The following is a 22,047-nucleotide window of genomic DNA, read 5'->3' on the forward strand; positions in this document are numbered from 1 at the left end:
ATAATCCCTGCAGACCTTGCTTAAACCCCTGACACCCCAAGAACTTTTGAAGGGAGTAATAAAAGATATCACATCTACTCAAAGAACCTTGCCTGCCTATGTCCTTAGACCAACATGGCTACAACCAAAAACCCACCATGCAAAACCTATGACATATTAACATTTTTTCTTAAAACTTGTCTATCTGTTAAGTTGAGAGGATCAGAAGATGTTATATGGCAAAATTCAGTATTAGATAAGAAACTGATGGGTATTTCCCCCTAAATATATTATCAATAGCTTGTGTTCTTTGCAGTATTTTATTTTTAATTTATAAATATTTCAATATGCCTTTGTTTTCATGTCTAAATGTATTAACATACGTCATTTTAAATTTGGAACGATCTTAGTATTTTTGTAGCGCATTCATTAACCACTTAGGACTGTAGGAACAAGGAGTGTTTGCCATTTATATTTTGGGAAGTCATAACTAAAAATGTTCATAAGAATAATTTGTAGTATTGTATGTGACATCCACTGTATGCAGCCCTTTTCTTATCATTTCTTTCTTTATTCAGAGAAATCTTTAGTTCCTAAATTCATTATCTTGGCTTACTCCTTGCATAAATGTGAAGGAGACATATGTATGGACAATCAGGTTAGTGAGTGTAACAAGGTTTAAGAACTGATGATAAGTTTGTCGAACTTAAATGTAGGAGAAAGTTTGGACATAGATCTGATTCATATCTAGTCTTATTTCAACTGTATGGCACATAACCTAGATTTTCATTTGGTCTTGTTCAGCTACTTGGTCTTTTTCATGAACTCAAATTACTAATAAACAAGTTTTTCACTGTTAACTTTAAATGAACTAGCTTCATTCACTTTAGACCAAATCCATGGCTAATCAGACTTCACTTAGGACCATGTTACATTTAGCATGGGCTAACTGCACTTATCATTAGCATTCAAGCAGTAAAGTATGTGCTAAGTGCCATTGTAGCATAGTAAAGATAGGCCTTTTCTATCAAAGAGAATCTCCAGTTCATATTACTTAATGCAGGGGTGGGCAAAATGTGGCCCGGAGGGCAGATACAGCCCACCAGGCCATTCTATCCGGCCCGCGGGGCCCCTAAAAAATTTAGAAAAGTAATATATATCTGCCCCTGGCTGCCTGTCATGTAGCTCTCAATGGCTTGTTAAAACTCAGTAAGCAGCCCTCCACCTGAAATAATTGCCTGCCCCTGATTTAATGTATGTTGAGCTAACATTGGACTGCTTCACGAAAGTAATGTGATTAGGAGACTGATACGGTGGTGAGGGGAGGTAGGGGGAGTCCAGTAGAGCTGTCCGTTGGGCTCCCAGCCTCCTTGCTCCACCAAAGCTTTAAATTGGGGAGGTTCTGGTGCAGTAAAGAGGCTGGGAGCCTGACAAATACTGGACTGGCAAGCCTCCAGTGTGGTGTGGGGGTTGGGAGCCAACAGTGGCATGGCACAGAAGCCAGTCCTAGCCCACATACTGCTCAACACATAATACATATTGCAGAATGGTAAAACAAAAAAGGCCACATGCATGGGTCTTGCCTACATCTTAATTCTTCCAGATTTTGTAAGGCCTCTTAAGTTTAGGTATGTCTATAATGTGTTCCCTGTGTTTTCAGGGAGGGCAATTCTCAAAAATGGTCTACCCTTCTGCTCATATTTGCATGCACCAAGCCCAGAAATGAGGCACTGAAGATGGTCCAGGGACATCCCACATGACCACTCTCAAGGTCTCTGTCTCCTGCTTGCTTGAGGACAGCTCTGGGAGCTTTTCTGCCTCATTTCTGGGTTTGGAACATATGATTGGGAGCATTTGGGAGGTGCATACTCAAGAACAATCTTGGAGCAACAGGCACACCATGTACACACAGGTTGTGTACAGATGTGTTGGGGCTTTTTGTTTTTTTGTTTGGTTTGGGATTTTGTTTTGGTTTGTTTGTTTGTTTCATTGTTCTTTTTTTTTGGGGGGGGGGGGGGTGCTACCAGGAGAACTGTTGTTCTCCCAAATCAAAAATGGCATTTCTGGGAGAAAAATAAACCAATTCCAACCCATGAGAAGTCATTCTTAGGAGAGTTTCCTGGTAGGAACTTCTCACTTCAGAAGCCCTGGAGTGAGAAGCAGGGAGTAGGCTTTGTCCTTCTTCTGTGTCCAGGGACCAGGAGCACAGCAGAGAGATCAGCGCCACCCACTGCCTGTTTCTGACTCAGAATTCCCTGCAACAAGAAGCAAGCAGGAGGTTTTTCCGATTACTTCTCCTACTTGGCTCCCTGAGACTGAGAATAGAGTGGAGGAGCAGCTGTTTGCTCCTCCCTGCCTGCTCCTTAAAGGGAGGAACATACCAGGGGGCTTTGCCCAACTGCTTCCCTTCCCTTCCACCTCAGTTCAAGAGGGAATAGGACTTTGCCAAACTGCCAGTGGCTTTGCTTCAGTCTGCCCTCCACTCTACCCCTGGAGACCAGGTTCTCCCCACCCATTCCCCAGACCCTGGTCTCAGGGAGGTTCAGGGAATCTTTCCCCACTGCTCCACACTCCCCAGGAAACAGGGGCTAGGGACAGACATTACACATAAACCAGTTGAAATGATCAAAAACTGGTTTTAAACCTGTAACAGAACAGACATTCAGACAAGCATAAACCAGTTTGAAAATGGCTGAAATTGGTTTGAGATAAACCTGTTTTAATGTAGTATCAGACTTAACTGGTTTGGCTCAAACCAGTTTATGCAATAGCTGTTCCTTGCTGGTTTAAGATAAACCAGAGACCCCCAGCATCCCGGCATGCTCTCTGGGTTGGGCTCTCTGCTCCCTCCCAGCCAAGCTGGCCCCACCCCTCTGCTCCCCAGCTCAAGCAGGGGCAGTGGTCTGGGCAGGGAGGGGTTTCATTCCCCCTCTCTGTCCCACCGGCAGGGACCCAAGCCATGTGTGTTGGGGGCACCCCTCCTCCTGCTGCAGCAGTGGGGCACCATGGCTCATGAGGCAGAGGGGGGGCAGAGGGGAGGCAGAGGGAAGGGTTAGTCTCCCCTCTACCTCCACTGGCAGCTGGGTCTGCACACCCCTCAGACGCATTCACTCCCTGAAGGGGAATAGGCCCCTGCTCTCCCCTCTGCGGGACTTTGGAAAGAGGAGAACTAACCCTCGTCCCTGTCCCCCACAAGGGTCCCTGCCAGCTAGCGTCTGGTCATGACCCTGCCCAGCTGCTGCAGCAGGAGGGGGCAGGGCACTTGCTGTCTTAATATGGGGGAGTGTGGAGGAGGCCCCACTGTGGGGCAGGGAGAGCTCTGGGGGGCTGGGCATTGTGGCACTAGGGTCTGGAGCCACGACGGAGCACTGACCCCATGGCAGGCAGCAGCTTTCCTTACCCTGCCCCCCCTCCACAAGAGGCTCAGGGAAACTCCCCCCTCACAGCTCCAGTGGCCAGGTGGTGCACAGCCAGATTCCAGGGGCTAGGGGCTGCTCCACAGCTGGACTGCCTTTTTCAGCAGCAGGCCCCAGCCCTTCAGTACAGGTGGGAACCAGCAGTGCAGCCCTGACCCTGTGCCCCTGCACTGGCTCCAGGCTCACCCCTACAGGCTGAGCAGCAGTGGTACGGGAGAAGTGGCCCCTCCTTCTGCCAGCACTTCCAAGTGCAGCTGCCCAGAGCTGGCATTGGGCTGCCCTATGTCTCTGCAGCGGAGACTTTTTTTTTTAAGCAGGGCAGCCCAGTTCCGGCTCCTGGCAGTTGCACTTGGAAGCACCAGTCACCCAGGGCCAGCACCAGGCTGCCCTGGATCTCCACCAGCTGCTGGGAGCTGGTAGCCCCAGGTGGCTGCATTTGGAAGCACCAGCAGTGGGAGGGGGAGGGACCATTTCTCCTGCATCACTGCTGCTCAGCCCAGAGGGGCAAGTCTGGAACTGGTGCAGGGTCAGGGCTGCAGCGCTGGTCCCTGCCTGTACCATAAAGCTGGGACCTGCTGCTGCCAGGCTACTAAACAAGGCAGTCTAGCTGCAGACCGACTCCAGCCCAGCTGCATGACCCAGCAAGACTAGGGGATCCACTGGGGTCCAGGCAAAGCCCCTCCAAGGGCCTGATCTGCCTAGCCTGTAGAGTCTGGCTGTGCCCTGCCTGGGCACTAGAGCTATGAGGGGGGAGTTTCCCTGAACCTGAGCCTCTTCCGGGGGGGAGAGGTTGCGGGTCAAGGAAAGCTGCTGCTTGCCACGTGGTCGGCACTGGGGGGGGGCTCTGGACCCCAGTGCCACAGCTCCTAACATTATGACAGCAAGGGCTCTTCCCCTTCCTGCTGCAGTGGCCAGGTGAGGGCACAGCCAGACACCAGCCAGCAGGGCCCCTTCTGGCAGGCAGGGACGAGAGTTATTCCTCCTCCCTCCAGCATCCTGCAGAGGGGACAGCAAGGACCTATCTCCCTGTAGGGAATGTGTGTGGCCAGGAGTCAGGCAGACCCAGCTACCAGTGGGGGTAGAGGGGAGAATAACCTTCCTCTCTGCCCCCCCACCTCACAGGCCATGGTGCCCCACTGCTGCAGCAGCAGGTGGGGGGAGCCCCTGGCAGACCTGGCTTGGGTCTCTGCCAGTGGGATAGAGAGGGGGACTTAAACCTCGCCCTGTCCAGTGAAGCCAGGACTGGACACCCCCCCCCTACCCCCACCCCCCCACACACACAGCTTCCCTGCAGCTGAGGGTACTCTCTAGTGCCCCAGGCGCCTGACCTGAGCAACTGCAGGCATGTGCCCGCATGTCCGCTCTGTCACAAACTAGTTCAACCTAGGCAGGTTACACTAACCTGCAAAGATTGAATCAATTCAGGCTCTGGCTTTTTGAATGTCTGTCCCTAGCCAGGAGGACTGGAGCAGCCATTGCTCCCTGTGCCTGCCCCACACTTGAATCATCCTGGTATCAGGAAGGCATTGAAAGCAGGAGAGAGGAGGCCACCACAGGCTGAACACCTACATGCTCCTAGCCCAAAAAGATTACTACTGTTAGAAATTTCTCAGAAATTTCCACCAGTAAAAATAGACACCTGTACATGGCCACAGTTTCTCTAGCTGGGAGGTACAAATCATGCTCTGTTTCACTCTTTAGGTGTGCATGCACAATATAAGGCAGCAGTATGATGAAAAACCTGAGTGAACCCTGTACACGTTAGCCCCCAGATCAGAAATAGCATAGATGTTTGTGTGGTGCAATATCTAGACTTACTAGTTTCCTGCCTTATAACATGTAGACCAGAGGTCTCCAAGTCATCCTCTGTCTTGGACAAGATCCAGATTATAAAAGATTTCCCCACCCGAAGTTTGGCTGGAGCAAATTCTGGTTATTTAAGTCCACGTTATGGTAATAACATGCTGCCTAGTTCATTTTTAATATGGAGAAAATGGAAAATGTTTTTAAAATGGAGAAAACTGCAAAATCAAATGGAACCAAGCAAAGGCATTCTCCAGTTAGTAGCTCCACCTTTCTTTCCCCTTTAGCCCGCCCCCTGTCAGGGACCTCAAGTTTCCTTATTTTTGCCATTACTTTATTTGCTGTTGAATTCTTCTTGCAGCCTCCTTAATTTAATCCTATGCACCTATCAAATAGGTGAATTGCAGGAACCTGAGGCTATCAGCACAAGTAATTTTGACAGCTCTGAAAGTGGAGAAGAAGCTACTTCTTGGGAGTAATGATAAGATTGAGCTAACTCACTATAACTTTTGCTAAGAATGAAACAAGGTTAGAGTTGCAATGTTTTTGCTATGCTTATATTGATATGGGAGCATACAGATAGAGCAGTTAGATCATAACAGTTGTTATTAGTATTATTTGATGCTCATACAATTGTTTCATCTGCCTATAACCTAATATTAATGCAGATTATTTCCTTCATTTTCCATAATGGAATTTTAGGTAGAATTTAAAATTAAGTTATTAGCAAAGGGGAAAATAGCATTTCCCCATATTAAAAACAGACTATACAGGATTTTATTAACATAACATGGATTTAAATAACCAGAATTTGATTCACCCGAACTTGGAGGGTGTATTTTACTTTATATATATATATATATATATATATATATACACACACACACACATATTGGTTCATTGAACTGTATTTTAAATTAGGATTTTAAACTGTTATTTCATGTTCTGTTCAGCTGGCATCTGAAGTCAGGAACTAAAGTGACCTGGTTGTTTATGTGCTACTGTCAATTTAGAAAATGATTCTGAAACGGATGATTAGCTGACATTGCTGAAAATGCTGATTTGTATTTATATTAAAAGTTCTCTTTTTATTAATGTTTTAAAATTTTTCCAGGAGACATCAGTAGTTTGGAGTATAGGTAAAATAGCTAAACGAATGTGGTTCATTGCACTTTTGAAATACAATTAATCATTATAACAGACCACTCATTTTCTTCTATTTCATATGCTTTGCTTGTTAGAACTCGTTGTCTTTTAGTCCTGGGTCATTTTTCTTGTACTAATAGATAAATCCTGCTGATAATATTTTAATCCAGGTGTCAAATTCTCTCTAGTACAGAAAGAAGAAGTTTGGGGAATTTTGTTCCTTACAGTTTATGACCATAAAAATACAGAGAAAATATGATGAATCTTAACTGACCAAAAAAGAATAGTTCTGTTTATTTGTCACAGCAGAAAATTATTTAAAAATACAAAGCAATAAAAACAATAAAAGTTACTGACTGAAAGACAGCTTTCATTGAGTTAAGCCTACAGTTGTGTACTTCACTGTATACTGAAACATAAAAATCCAGAATAGAAAAAATGTATATGCTGTTACCACAATTGCTTTGGCACCTAATCAAATCCATGTCATGGCTTTGACAGGATACTCTGCTTGTCTTAGAATGTATTTTTAGGGTGTGTGGAGTTCCACCAAGTCTCCACATCCTGCATGATTTTGTGCTGGGGGATGTTCAGCTCTGCTTGTTTGTCCCACAGCATCTTGCCCCCCTTGATGCTCCTGTGGAAGTAGCCTGCCACCTTCCTGCATTTGGAAATGAGCTTGCTGGTGGTGCTAGTGCCATCACTGGCAACCCTATCTGTCTCCAAGGTGTCCTTGACAATGAGGTAGAACTTGTGTGCCACACAGTGGATGCCAACAAAGTTGGCATCACAGTCTGCCTTGACCATATTGGCCCCATTGTCGGTGACCATGAACACGCGAGCAAACTCTCCCAACCTAACAAGTCACCCCTGTACCAAGTGGTTTGTGGCCCCCATGATCTTGGTTGCTGTGTGGGACCATCCATCACCTCGGCTTGAAGGAGAGCCCACCAATGGTCTGATTGGTCTCACCAGTGCCTTTTGAGGGAGAGGTAGGCATGATCTCCACCCCGGCTGTTCCAGGTGTCCAAGGTGAACTATAGAGCCACCTGCAGACCTTCCTTGTGCAGCTCCTCCCTCAAGTACTCCCTGCATGCCTCATACAGGGAGGGCACCACCATCCTGCTGAAGGTGGTGTGTGCGGGCACTTGGTAGGATGGGGCTACCAGTGCCATGAGCTGCCTGAACCCTGGCCGCTCAACTAAGGAGAAGAGCTGGCCATTGACAGCAAGCATCTCCCCAATGCTCTGAGTGATCTCGCTCACCCTTGTAATGCACCCCGCTTTCTGTCCGCCTTTCCCCCACTGTTTCAGGGTGGCCTGCCTCTGCTTTGGGGGAGATGAAGGCTTTGGAGTGAGAGGGGAACTTCCCTTTTGGGCATGCTCCTGCTGGTGCCAGGCTGACAAGGAGCAAGGGCAAGAGGGTGGTGCCTGCAGAGATGCATTAGAATCCCCGTGCTGCTCACGTGTCTTGTTTCCTTGCCCTGACTGGTTTTGGCTTGGCAGCTCAGGGAGATAGCATATGTGCGATCATCTGCCAACCCAAAATGATCCCAGATCACACTACCCACTCACTTCTGGGGTGTGGGTGCATGTTTGGATGCTGCAATTTCCCTCTCCTCAGCAGACAGACACACAGCAACAGGAGGAGCAGACTTAGCTGAGCCATTTGTCCCCACAACCTCTACCTCAGCCTCCTCTGAAGTGCCTTCTGGGGCCTTCTGAGCACAAACTCAGCTGATTCCCACTGCTGCCCCAGAATTTCCCTTGCTAGGGCACTTGGATCCAGTTCCACCTCTTCCTCTGGCACTGGAAGGGTCAGCATTGGAAGTGAAATGGGAGTGGAGGAGAATGTCATGCTGGTGCTGCTGCTGCTGTTTGTTGTCATGGTGGTGACATTGGGGGTTAGGGCTGGTGCTTTTGGAGGGGGTACAGTCTCAGGCACAGGCCGTGGCACTGGCACTGCTCCCTTCTCCTTGCTGCTTGCGGGAGCCTCATCCCTGCTAGTTGTAGGAAGGAGTCTGTCTCAGTTTGGGGTGGGGGAAACTTACACCTCTCCTTCTACCCCCTCTTCTGCCTTCCCTGAAGGCTTGCCAGCTGCCTTTCCACCACACTTTATAGTGTGTTTCATAGTGTCTTGCTTTTATACAAATATATAAATGTATCTGAGTTCCTATATAAATTCTCTAAGGTGTGTAGTCTATGCCGCAAGGTAGAAATGTGTCTGCGTTCCTATGTAAATTCTGTAAGGTGTGTAATCTATGCCACAAGGTATAAATATATATCCCTTCCTATATAAATTCTATAAGATATATAGTATATGCTGCAAGGTATAAATGTATAGAAATAAAATATAAATGTATCTCCCTTCTAATCTAAATCAAATTCTGTAGTGTAATATCCAATATAATTATAAAATTGAAAAGAGTAAATCAATGAATATAATAATAAAATAAAAAGGTCGAGAAGAAAGCAAGAGATATTGTGGACTCCCACTTGTTAGGCTAGGCTAGCAAGTACGAAATCTTTCAAATCAGTGCTAGTAGTAGCCTTCATTGTCTAATGCTCCTGAGCTGCTAGAAGACACAGCTCAGTAACTGTAAGACCCTAAGGCAGAAAGCAGGCCAGTTCAAACAATGCTGCCTTTTATGCAGTTTTTCCATTCCTCCCCCAGAGCACTGAGATTGGGAGGGACCTCAGGGAAGGATCACAGTCGCTGGCCAGCTACACAATCAATATGAGAACAGTCCTTCCCCACTCTTAGCCCTCCCTCTCCTTACTTTCTGTTTCCCTGCAGGCAAGCCCAGCTTGAGCTTTGAAACTTGAAACATTTTGAAACTTTCGAAACATTTCAACTGCCATCATTTCATTTTGATTTCAATGTTTCAAGCTCAAAACAAGTTGAAATGAAACAACCAGCAAAATTTCACACAGCCATAGAAACAAGTTTGATTTTTACAGGAAAAGAAATTAGAGGTGGTGTCTGCATTTAAATACCTTAGAATCTATATGTAAAGCATTCTGAGCTCAAATAAACATATTGAAGAGGTAAGCACTAGAACAAAACAAGTCTTGGGTAGAGTTTTATCCTTTTACAATAAGATGGGCAAAATAGCAATCCTGGCAACAGTGAAGAGCTATACGTCTAAGGTAGAGTGCATTTTATTGTATGAAGCCAAACCCTGGGATGCTCACCCCGTGGTTCACTCAAAAATAGAAAAGATCTTTAATTACTTTTTAAGTCAGCTTTTATCTCTACATAATTCTGTGAGGAGGGGGAAGGGTGGTCATGCATTGTTAAACAAAATACATCAATATGAGCACTTTAGTTTAATTAAGAATTCTAAACTATTGGATCAAAATTACACTTTTTATGCCTACCAGATACCCCAAGAAGTGGATTTTCAAAGCCTTTTATTTTCCAAATAAAGCCTTGTTTGTATGGTTAAATATCATCTGTATTCTTCTCCAGAAAAATAGGCTGAGAAATGTACTGGACCAGTATTTCCTTTATGTATAAATTAAAATTTTTAAAAGGCCAGCATTCAGACAGATATGTAGGCAGTGAGACTTTCTCAAATTTCACCTCTTTTGAGATTAATAAAGCACTCATTCGGCCAAGAAGCCTGCCTGTTTGCAGTACAAAACTACAAACAGTGAGTACACTCTTATGAGGTCTGCAGTTGTTAGGGACAGGTGGCATCAGACCCCACATTTAGACAGAATTTTGTGTGAAAAAATTAAATAGATCATTTAAATCACTACTTGTGGTCTTGTTTGCTTTTACAAAAATAAGGGGAAAATGGATCTCTCCATTGGTGAAAAATTTAAATACTGAGCTACTGAAGAAAAAGCAGTTTGTCTTCTCTCTAAGAACTCAGAGCCTGTCCTATATTCCATTAAGTATATTTGCATTTCTTTCACAAAGAACATGGCCAAAATCAAATAGAATTCCCCTGTTTTACTTTATTGTCCTTTGCTTCTTTGTATCCATTTTTATCATCATATAGGTTTTATTTTCTATTGTCATAGTCTGTTTTAAATTTGTGTAAACTTTTATATAGTGAATAATTTTATTAACTGTTTTTAGCAAAACTGTAAGTTGCATAAATGTTATTTATTTGTTATATATAATCACATTCATTTAATTTTATTTTTTAGTGAACACTGTAAATAAACTATTACCACTACTGAGTATGGGTCTTCTGTAAAAGGTGTTGAAATGGAGCTACCTCCAGAAGAAAGCACTTGTTGATTAATGGTTGGAGGATATACTGGTCAGCTGAGGGGAAAAAAGAGAATTTGCCCAAAATCTTTATTTGCTCTGCCTTTGACACTGACAGTAATTGTTTTACACTCAGTTTTTGTCTTTGCTGTCTATACGGAGGGGGAGGGGTTGAGCCTTTCAGTAGCAAGAGGGGAGGAAAAGACATTGTTTTTGAAAAGGGAAAACATAAGAGATGTAAAAACTACATAAATTGGCAGTGAGAATTAGGAATAAGTCAAGTACCTAAAACTAATTTTAGTTCATTTTAACAAACTGACTACAATTCAAAATGTCTGTCTCTCTTAAGTGTATTTAATTATTTTGTAAATTGCATTTTATTGCATGATATATGATTAAGATATGTTTAAATTACTATACAATACAATGCCTGAGTTTGAATGATGTAAAAAAATACAGAACCTTTATTTAAGGTATAAAAAAACAAAAAACAAAATCCACAACCAACAAAAACAAGAAAAACAAAATAATTTGTGAATGTAACTAGAAAACCACTGAAATATAAATAATTATGATAAATGAAACAAAGATAATTCAGATGCATCAAATTGAAAGATGGAAATGGAAAATGGGATCCAAAGTTTAACATATAGGCAAAGGATTATTATTCTTTATGTATATGAATGCAGCCGGAATAGACTTATTCTGGGATGAGCTAAATTAGATCCATTCGTCTTTTCTGTTTGGTGGAGGGCAGCTGAAAGTTGGCAAAGTATTTCAGACCTTGAGCAGAAGCTGCAAAATACTTCTTTCTGTACTTCCCTTTGACTCACCATGAATGGCAGAAAGGGAATATGGATCATTGTTCTGTCCTTTCCTTTCCCATTGGCTCTTTGGAAAGAGCACACTGTGTGTTCATGTGCTCCACTTTAAATTTGATTCTGGGCCCAAGATTCAGGAATCACTGACCTGGTTTTTCAAGGTAGGGAAGGGCCCTTATGCATTTGCACTAAGGAAAGTTAAAATGTAGACCATATTTAACTGAGTATTCTGAGTAATTAATATTATCTATGAAATATGCTTCACTGAAGAAAAATTCTTTTTCTCATCAGTTTCATTAAACATCTAATGAATTTTCCTAGATAAACCAAAAGTCATGTAGAACTTGGAAAGCCCTGATATCTTCCTGGCCTTGTAGTAACACGTTTGCTTAACATGTGCCACATTCTTAACTGTGAACTAATTATATACCGCTTTTAACACAAAATTTTCATTATTTTTTCACAGTCTCAGTCTGAACTCAGGGTCTTCCATATTCGTGGAGAGCATGCTTTATCAACTGCAAAGCTTGAGGAAGCCATAGAAAATCTCAAGAATGAACTGGAAAATAAATTAAATAAAGGAAGTGAGAAAGCAAAGGATGTCTGTGTATCTACTGAAGATGAGAACCCACCAAAGACTTACAGAAATGTTTGTATACAGACTGACAGAGAAACCTTCATAAAGTCTAGTGAAGAGGAAAACAGAATTGTGAAGAATAACCAAATAGTACCTAAAAAACTTAATTTATCTTCTTTAAATCATAATATTTCAGCCCAAAGTGACAATAAGGAAGCATGTTATCCTATGACATCTCCAGAAAGTGTTTTATCTTGTCAACCAAAACAAACATTGCCGCTACCACCACCACCTCCACCTCCACCACCACCACCACTTCCCCCTCCTCCCGAATCTCCAGTACCAAGTTTAGTCCCTCCACCACCTCCATTGCCACCAAGCTTGAGAACCTTTCCATTGATATCCCAGTATGGATCTGACCCACCACCACCTCCTCTACTTCCCTCGGGTTATGAGAATCTTCAAGGACTGCCACCACCACCACCACCACCAGTGCCGGGATTTGGGGCTCCTGGTCCACCTCCATTGCCTGGCTGTGGACCACCTCCTCCACCACCACCTCTTGGAACTGGGTGGTTTTTTAATAGCACTTTATCTTCAAGCCAGGGTCCTCGAAAGCCTACCATTGAACCTAGCTGTCCTATGAAGCCTTTGTACTGGACCAGGATACAGATACAAAACAGAAGGTAAAGGTATTTTCTTTAGACTTAAAGATACAATTTAGACACTGGGATGTTGAGCCATAGAAAATAGAAAAGTAAAATTAGAGAGAGAGAAAATAGACTCAGGTTTAAACATCACAAAAGTAGATCATTAGCAATCATTTCAAAATAAAAAATATAGATAATATTTTAATAGATATGAGGTAAAGGAAAATAGAATATGAATTGATTAGGCCTAATAATAACTTTAAACTAGTAAATAAACAGAGTATAGTAAAAGGCAGAGGAGGTGTATCTAACATCTAACAAGAGTTTGCTTGTTTACGTACTGATACGTACAACTAGAGATGATCAAAAATTTTCCAAAGAAACAGATTTTACTTGGAAAATGTTGATTGCTCACAAATGAAATGTTCCATTGAAGCATATCTCCATTTCTCTCTTGATGAAACTTCAATGAACAGTTTAAGCAGGAGTCTCAGTTATAGGAAGGAGCTGGAGCTGGGGAACTCAAGGTAGAAACTTGAAATGACAGAATTTTCTGTAGATCGGGAATTCTGCTTACAGTTATTTCTTCTTATCATTTTTGTCACTTTAGATTGTGTGTTCTTCAGATCAGAGTATGGCCCTGATTCTGGAACTAGACACACCTGTGCTTAATGTTACTTTTTCCTGGCATGGCAAGAGATGTGATTTTTGGGACCCGTGATACAATGCATCAGGTCTCATTACACCACTAAATTAACATCTGCCAGTGGCCTTTGTCTATACAGCAACGTACCATAAACAAACCTCGGTCCTAAATGGTAACATTTATATTCAAATGTATATCTATTTGCTATAGATAAATAGATAGATACAAATGCATCATGGTATGTCTTTATTATTTGCAGTATATGTATCTTTTTAATAAGCCAAATGTTATGAGAAGATGCACATTTTTTCTGCTTATTCATGGCCTTACTGCAGCTTGCAGTCAGAAGCCAGAGAGAATTTTCTCAAAAATCTGCAAATGCTGTCTGACAGTTCTTATGCTTATTAGCATAACTTAAAGCAGGACCATCCCAACTATCATTCCAGCCAAGGCTTTGTCTACCCAGGTCTCAAAACCATCTCAGGACGGAGATTCCACAACCACTCTGGGCAGTCTGTCCAGTGTTTACTGCCCCCCTTGTGACAGAGTTTTTCCTAATATCTAACCTAAACTTCCCTTGCTGCAAATTAAGACCATTGCTCCTTGTTCTGTTATCTGCCATTGCTAAAAACAGTCCTGCTCCTTGATCTTTGCAACCACCCTTCAGGTAGTTGAAGGCTATTATTAAATCCTCCCTTAGTCTTCTCTTCTCCAGACTAAATAAAACTAGTTTCCTCAGCCTCTCATAAGGTATGTTCTCCAGCCCCCTAACCATTTCTATTGCCTTCCACTGAGCTTTCCAATTTCTCCACATCCTTTCTGTACTGGGGGCCCAAAACTGGACACAGTACTCCTGATGTGGCCTCACCAATGCTGAATAGAGGGGAAGAATCACTTTCTCTTTCCTACTAATGCAGCTTAGTAGGCTGTTAGCCTTCTCTGCAGCAAGAGCACACTGTTGGCTCATAGTCAGCATATTGTCCTCTGTAACCCCCAGGTCCTTCTCTGCAGATCTGCTACTTAGCCAGTTGGTCGCCAGCCTGCAGTGGTGCATGGGATTCTTCCATCCTAAGTGCAGGCTTTGCACTTCCCCTTATGGAACTTCATGAGATTTCTTTTGGTCCAATTATCCAATTTGTTCAGGTCTCTCTAGATCCTAGACCTACCCTCCAGTGTATCTACTAATCCCCCCATCTTGGTGCCATCCACAAACTTCCTGAGGGTGCTCCATTCCATCTTCCAGAACAATGATGAAGATATTGAACAAAGCCTGCCTCAGGACTGACCCCTGAGGTGCACTCCACTTGATACTAGCTGCCAACTGGACATCAAGCTGTTGAGTCTGGTGACCCAGCCAGTTTTTTGTCCACCTTACAGTCCATTCCTCCAAAACATACTTCCTTAGCTTGCTTATAAGAATGTTATGGGAGACCATGTTAAAGGCCTTGCTAAAGTCAAGGTATATCACATCCACATCCACTGCTCTCCCCATATCCACAGAGTCAGTCGTCATGTCATAGACAGCAATGAGGTTGATCAGGCATGACTTGCCCTTGGTGAATCCATGCTGACTGTTCTTAATCACCTTCTTCTCCACCAGCTGCCTAGAAATGGCTTCCTTGAGGACTGGCTACATGATTTTTCAAGGGACTGAGGTGAGGCTGCCCAGTCAGTCTATAGTTCCCCAGATCCCCCTTCTTCCCTTTCTTAAAGATGGGCAGTATATTTGCCCCTTTCCAATTGTCCAGGACCTCTCCCAATTGCCATGAGTTTTCAAAGATAATAACCAGCAGCTAACTCCCTCAGTATCCTTGGGCACATCATGTCTGGCCCCACTGACTTGTATATGTCCAGCTTCTCTAAATAGTCCCTAACCTGTTCTTTCACTGCTGTTGGCTACTCATCTCCTCAAACTGTGCTGACAGGTTCCGTAGTCTGGGAGCTGGCCTTGCCCGTAAAGACTGAGGTTAAAAAAAAATTGAGTACTTCAGTTTTTTCCACATCACCTGTCACTAGGTTGTCTCTCCTATTCAGTGCAGCATCTTGTAAAGTATTTTGACTTATTACACAGCTTAACAAATGAGAGGGGGAAAGCTGTTTATCTGCTAGCTGTACTTTCTTATTGTTCTCATTTTATGATCTTTTGAAGGGAATGTACTGTGGGCACATCTGCACATCACCATACGGTGACATTGCTACAACACCATGCTTTAGTACTTGCCTTTTGGAAGTACTAAAGCACAGCGCAGCACAGGCACACAGTGCACAGTTAGATTTCACCACTATGTCACCATAGCAGTGCATCACTATGGTGATGCACCTGGTAATCATGTGTAGACACACATGATTGCTACATCACCCTAGCATACTGTATGATGATGTAGCATGTTGCTGCATCACAGTAGGGTGACATGATGATGTGTCCTGTTTGTAAATATTTTATGTTATAATTTGATGAAATTATTATAATTTTACCCTTTTCTTTTTTAGCAAAACTTCTACACCAACCTTATGGGACTCATTAGAAGAACCTGACATACTTGATACTAGTGAATTTGAATATTTATTCTCCAAAGACACTGCTCAGGAAAAGAGAAAACCATTATCAGAATCTTATGAAAAGAAAAGCAAGGCCAAAAAGGTATTATTTTTTAAATTACATTCTTTTAATTGCCTGTGTATAAGTATCTTCATTTCTCTGTCTCTGTTTATCTCTTATAAAAACACTGATTTATTTACTATTTGGTAAAACTATCATCAAACAATTACACTCAAACAAAAATTGTTATTAGATTAATTTGACTAGTTAGTTTGATAATCCATTTAGTAAACAAATTTACAACACAGACGATGTTTTAGAAGTGAACTCCTACATTCCTGCCCCTAACATCTTTTTACATATTTAAAATAAAAAAGTACAACAAGAGCACGTTGAAAATTGTAAAAAATGTGAAGCATGAAATGAGAATGTTCAACATCAGACAACTGTGTAGAATAGCATACTAATACCATCTGGTAAGTGCAGGCTCAAACTAGAGATATGTTTTCATTTGAAAATATTTGCAAATATTTTTGTTGAAAATCTAATCTATTTCTTGCTGGACTTGATGACCTCTTTGAGGAAAATTAATCGCACTACCTGATTGTGCTCTGTAATTTATCTTGCTCTTCTGTTCCTCTCTGTCTCTCATCTTTGTGCTACTCTGCCATTTGGTCCTCTTACCTGGTTCTTTTCTTATGTCCCCTCTGGGGTGTGCTTCTCAGACTGGCCAATTCAGTCACTTTGGAAGCTCCTGGACCCCTCCTGCTGGCAGTTTTTGTTGCTGACTGGAGGTTCCAGTTCTATTTGTTGCTCTGGTCCCTAAGGTAATCACCTTTTTCATTTTGGTTGTTATTAGTAGTAGCTCTTAATGAAGGCATCTAAGGTGCCTCATTTCCAGTTACTGCTAAGATAACCCAACCTTTTTTTTAAAAATAGAAGCCATCAGCAAGTGATATGTTAGTGGTTCCCTGTGATTGGCAGCAGGTTCTATAAATACAACTTTTAGGCCATGACTAGGTATGCTGGGTAGCCCTTTTCACTCTGGGTCATAGCAACACATTTTGAAGCATCGTATTAGGATTTGAGATGAATATATCATTAGTTCAGCAGCTTTTTGAGCTGGACAAGGGATTTTACAAGAAACAATCATCAAACCTCTGTGCTTCTGTTGATTCTGAAGGACCCAATACAGTAGTGGCAGCAATTCATACCAGGTCTATGTCAGGTCTGCTTCACTGATATGGGATTATATTGATGGACAGAGGTACTGTTTGTGTCAATACTGTTAAACTATCCTCAATGAGCAAAACTGATAAGAACAGCTTTGCCAGCATAACTAAATCCAGCATAACAGTTTGTTAGAACTACTTTTGCTAAGTTAGTGAGGAGGAATCCCACCTCTTCCCACTCTGAACTAGCATGACTATGAGGCCGGAGATCAGTGGGAGAGAAATAGCATGAGATTCTTTCATGTATGATTAGAGCTACCTTATTATCTTAAATCATTATCATTATTGAAAAAAAAGAAAGAAAAACAATTAAATAATATTAGGAGTTTAGAGTAAAAACAGAGTATTACTTTGTGAAAAAACTGACATTGTTTTGGTGTCTTACTAGCCTCATAACAATACATGAATTTATATTAGATACGTAAGAACACTTGTGTTTACAAGTCTGAAACCACCAGAGGGCACCTGGGATATAATCTGTAGCCATACATCCCACCTCTGACTATATTGTGCATAAACAGAAAAACAATCTCCTGGTCTTCTAAAGCATTCTTGATCATAAATTGCTATTTGCTTTAAAAAATAATTAACATTCTAAAATACAAAATTCCACTTAATAGAGAGTACTCATTTTATATGTAAAGAAGACCATGTTTTATAAGTAAATCCTATTAGTTTGGTAATGCAGATGTCTAATTCCGACTTTCTAAAGTTGTTTTTGCATGGTTGAAGATAAAAGGAAGAAGTTCAGTCTACATGTCATTCATTTGATCTGTAACATTTTAATGTCTAGTAGGACAACATAGATTTTTAAAACATTTTTACATTAAAAATGCAAGATTTATGCAGAAATTATCTACAATTTTTCCTTTTTTGTATTTTCTAACCAAATCATGTGTGTAACATACCTATCTGTAAGAGGTGCTAGAATAAGGGAGAGAAAGTTAGTAACATGTTCAGAGAAGTAAATACATATTCCTCTTCCCTTCCTGATTTGTTATTGCTAATTCAATTTTCTGTTACAGAAATTTTTCTTGTCTATCACTTCTCTTCTAATGGGAATACATATATACAGTTTGAATGAGAAGTAACAACTTTTTGTGGGAATTCTACATATTTCTTTCATACTATTTATGCCCTTATTCATATCAGTGTCTCAATTCTATTTCAGTTGATCTTCAGTATAGAATGTATTTCTAAAAATACAGGCTATAATTACTGTCATTAGTGAAATACAACTTAAAAATAGAGACGCCATGAAAAATTAATAGAAAACAAAAAACAACTCACCTGAGGAAACAGATAAGGGCTGTACATCAGGAGTCACAGACTGTAATTTGCCATTATTTACATTAGTAATAGTTATGGAGGATTTCTGGCTTTGATAGCCTAAATCCTGGAAATTGTGGCACTAACTATGAAATTCACAAAATAGACTTGATAGCTACTGCATTGACCATGCCAATAAATGTAATTTCATAGGCAAGAGCTGCTATTGTCTTTCAGATTAAGCTAATGACACTTGATTGACACCAGCATGGATATATTTACCTTACTTACTTGAATATAAGATCACCTTGAATATGAGGTGCCCCCCCCACCAATAATTAGATCTTATACACAGAAAATTTATGAATTTATTATAATTTTCCAGGTATAGAATCTAATTTGTGGAGATGTCCCTTGATTTTGTTCCCCTCCCACTGCTACAACAGAGGAAATAAATCTGTGGTGGTCAGGTGGCCCTCTTGCCTTCTGTGCCCCAACATCTTCCACCTGCAAACTTGTCCTTCCCGCCCCCCCTCCCTTATTGTCAGACCCTGCTCTCCTTGAGCAAATGGAAATGAGGGGCAAATTTGAAAACACTGACTTTGAAATAAACATGTAGACAAGTTACTATGGGTACCCATAGACTTAGTTCATCCAGATATTGATGCATATTACCTTTTTTGAAACTGCTACAAGTTTTATCACAGGTACTCCATAAACACATTTTAAGCAGCATTTTTATACCTACTTATATATAGGACAAATTATGCATGATATTAATCCAAAGACAAAAGGCTAATGATTTACCATATAGTTCATTGGACTGGGCCCAGCAGTGTCTACAGCATTTCAAGCTGTGGTAGCCTCATAGATCAGCACTGCTCAGTATGTGTATACTCCAGATACTCCTCACAAAAGAGCTGTGTGCTAATTAGCATATCCCCCCCCCTTCATGACTGAAATCAGGTATTGTTGTCACAAGTTGTAGGATGCTCCAAAAATGTATATGCAGATGAGGCACAGGGCAACTTTGTGTGGCTGTACCTGATGGAGGGTGGGGCCACAATAATCATATGCTATAGGCTAAGAGGGGGGTGACAGAGATTCTGAGTGAACTGTTTGGGGCCCTGTTTCAATATCTTCCATGTTTCAGGGGTATTGGTTGTAGCCATATTGGTCTAAGAACTAAAATATTTGGAAAAATTCTTTGCAAGCTTTTACTTACCCTTCTTCAAGCAAAGGAAGCATCTGCAGTTGTTTTGTGCTCTTCCTGGATGGAACAGCATAAACAAGGGAATGCTGGCAGACCTATCATATCCAACCATGGAACCCTAAATGAGGAAATATCAGGTTTCAGTGATCAATCCTAAAACCTCTTGCCACCCAAAGAGCAAGTTTTGTCAGAGTATGGTATCATGCTACATTCTCTATCATTTAATCACATTATTTGAATTTTTTTTTCAATAAATTGTTAATCAACTTAAAATATTTTCAAGAGTTTGTTTGAGACTTTAAGTAAACAGTAGGTGCATCTGCATGTGAAATTAATGCAATGCAATAAATACTGGACCAGTTTGACCCAGAGTAAGTTGCTCCCAGGCACAGCAACTGGATTCGGATTCAGCCCGATTTGGGGGACAATGATTCGATTCGCTGATTCAGATCACTGTCCCAATTCGAGTCAGTCAAATCTGAATCTGAAGATTTGATTCTGATTTGGAGAATCAGTAATTCGGCCATAGACGCAGCTTTATTTTTTTTCTACATACCTTGAGGTACCAGGCGCGGCTTGTGAACACTGAGGTGGTAGGATGAATCGAGCATCCCAAAGGAGCACAGAGGACCGGCCCCACGTGCTTAGTGGCAGACCCAGAAGTGGACCTGAAAGTACTTCTGGTCCACTTCCAGATCTGCTGCCAAGCATACAGGGGATCCCCCCCAGCTCAGTGATCAGCCACAGGGGGACCCCAGGTTTCCCCCTGGCCCCAGAAGGCACCAGTCACTGAGCCAGGGGACTCCCTCCACCCCCCACGTTCCTATGGGACGCTGCATCCGCCCCACTATCTCGGCATTCACAAGCTGTGCCTGGTACCTTGAGGTATATAGAAAAAACATATAAAACTGTGTCTATGACTGAATCTTTCTGAGTCAGTTCGGAGCAGGTCTCCTGATTCAGTTCAGATTACAAGATTCAGCCGCTGAATTGGGCTGAATCTCCTCCAAATCAAATCGGCGACCAAAGCTTTGCGCAGCCCTAGCAAACATCACTATATAACCATGCCATTGTTACTGCACAGTAACTCAAGGTATTGCATGCACAGTATCTAAGGTGCATTAATGAAAGTGTAGACATGCCCAGTGATACTTTATTGCTGAGCTAATTAGTCAGTTCCTCAGTAAAGCCCACATGCAGATGCACCCTGTCACACTAAAACACTACAGCTTTCTGTGTAGCTGTTTATATTTCTGTAGAAGAGCGGGGATCAACTTTTTTTGGCAGGCATGCCACAGATTAGTCTTGCATCCTCCCCAAGTACTACCCTGATCCCCTTCCCTGCCCAAACTGCTACTTTGTTTTCTGTTCCCAACTTGGTGCTCCCTACTTGATCTGCTGCTTTGCTTTCTGGTTCCTTCCCTGTGCTTCCTGCACAATTTGCTGCTTTAGGGCATTTATACACATCCTTTTTTTCCAGCAAAACACCAGAGATCTGCCACTTTGGAGCAGACTCAGTTAATCAAGTCTGGTCTATACGCAAGCTGAAGTGAACTGCACTGCACTGCATGCAGTTGTATAAGTGGTGAAATGCATGTCAGCGCACAGAAAATGGTGGTGGTGCGCTTTTGAATTAAAGCACCTCCAAAATGTTTTAGTTCAAAAGCACATCGCTCCCATTTTCTCAGTGCTGACGCACATTTTGCCACTTATACAACTGCATGTGTTGCAGCGCTGGTTCTTTTCAAAGCACCCAGCGCTGCAATACATACACGTGTAAAAATGCCCTTGCTTTGTGCTTCCAGACCTATCTGCTGTTGTGCTGCCTGTCACAACCCCAATCTGCCATGTGCCACATACAGAAGGTACCAATGCCACTTATGACACCCATGCCACTGTTGTAGAAGTTTCAGGCAGCTTAGTATTCTGATTCCCACAGGATCTGCTATTGTATTTGTTATCAGTTTACACAGTGTGCTTCTTATATCTGTCTTGGGTTTTGAAGAATAAAAATTTTAAAGATCATAAAGGTTGGTCTAAATCCCATCCCTAGCCATTTAGACAGCTAAAATATTAATACCAATGCCTCTATACCTAATCTAGGATTCAAACAATTCTTCCTGCAATATAAGAAATTTTGGTTACAGTAATTCATTGTGTATAATAGAATCAGTATGCCCTTACCTGGCACTACTACATAGTGGGCATGTCTACACATGTGGTTGGCTATGCAGTAGACTAATTTACTGCACAGTAAAGCATTACCATCTACAAAAGCTCAGCAATTGAGTCAGTGTAGACTAGTTTACAGCACTGTTGGATAGTCGTGTCAGACACAGGTACTATCGATGGTGAAGTACATTACTGCACTTTTAACGCAGATGTAAATAATGACATCAGAATTAGTTTACTCCAGCTCAAATTGCACCGGCATTTATTCAGTCACATTAATTGCATGTGTAGATGTGCCCAGTGTTTACTTAGCCAGAAAACCAGGCCTTATAGTCTAACCATCAGTGGCATAATGTGGGG

General features: G+C 42.1%; 1 protein-coding gene across 1 annotated transcript in view; it reads left to right on the forward strand.

Annotated features, from left to right (window-relative positions):
- Nucleotides 1-22,047, forward strand: part of FMN1 (formin 1) — a 235,647-nt gene that overhangs the window by 79,619 nt on the left and 133,981 nt on the right. Inside the window, exons 4-5 of the mRNA XM_019496560.2 lie at nucleotides 11,856-12,652; nucleotides 15,753-15,903. Coding sequence (XP_019352105.1) covers nucleotides 11,856-12,652; nucleotides 15,753-15,903 — 948 coding nt within the window. The remainder of the gene's footprint in view (nucleotides 1-11,855; nucleotides 12,653-15,752; nucleotides 15,904-22,047) is intronic.

The sequence above is a fragment of the Alligator mississippiensis genome, chromosome 2 (genome assembly GCF_030867095.1).
Source record: "Alligator mississippiensis isolate rAllMis1 chromosome 2, rAllMis1, whole genome shotgun sequence".
NCBI classification, from domain to species: Eukaryota; Metazoa; Chordata; order Crocodylia; family Alligatoridae; genus Alligator; species Alligator mississippiensis.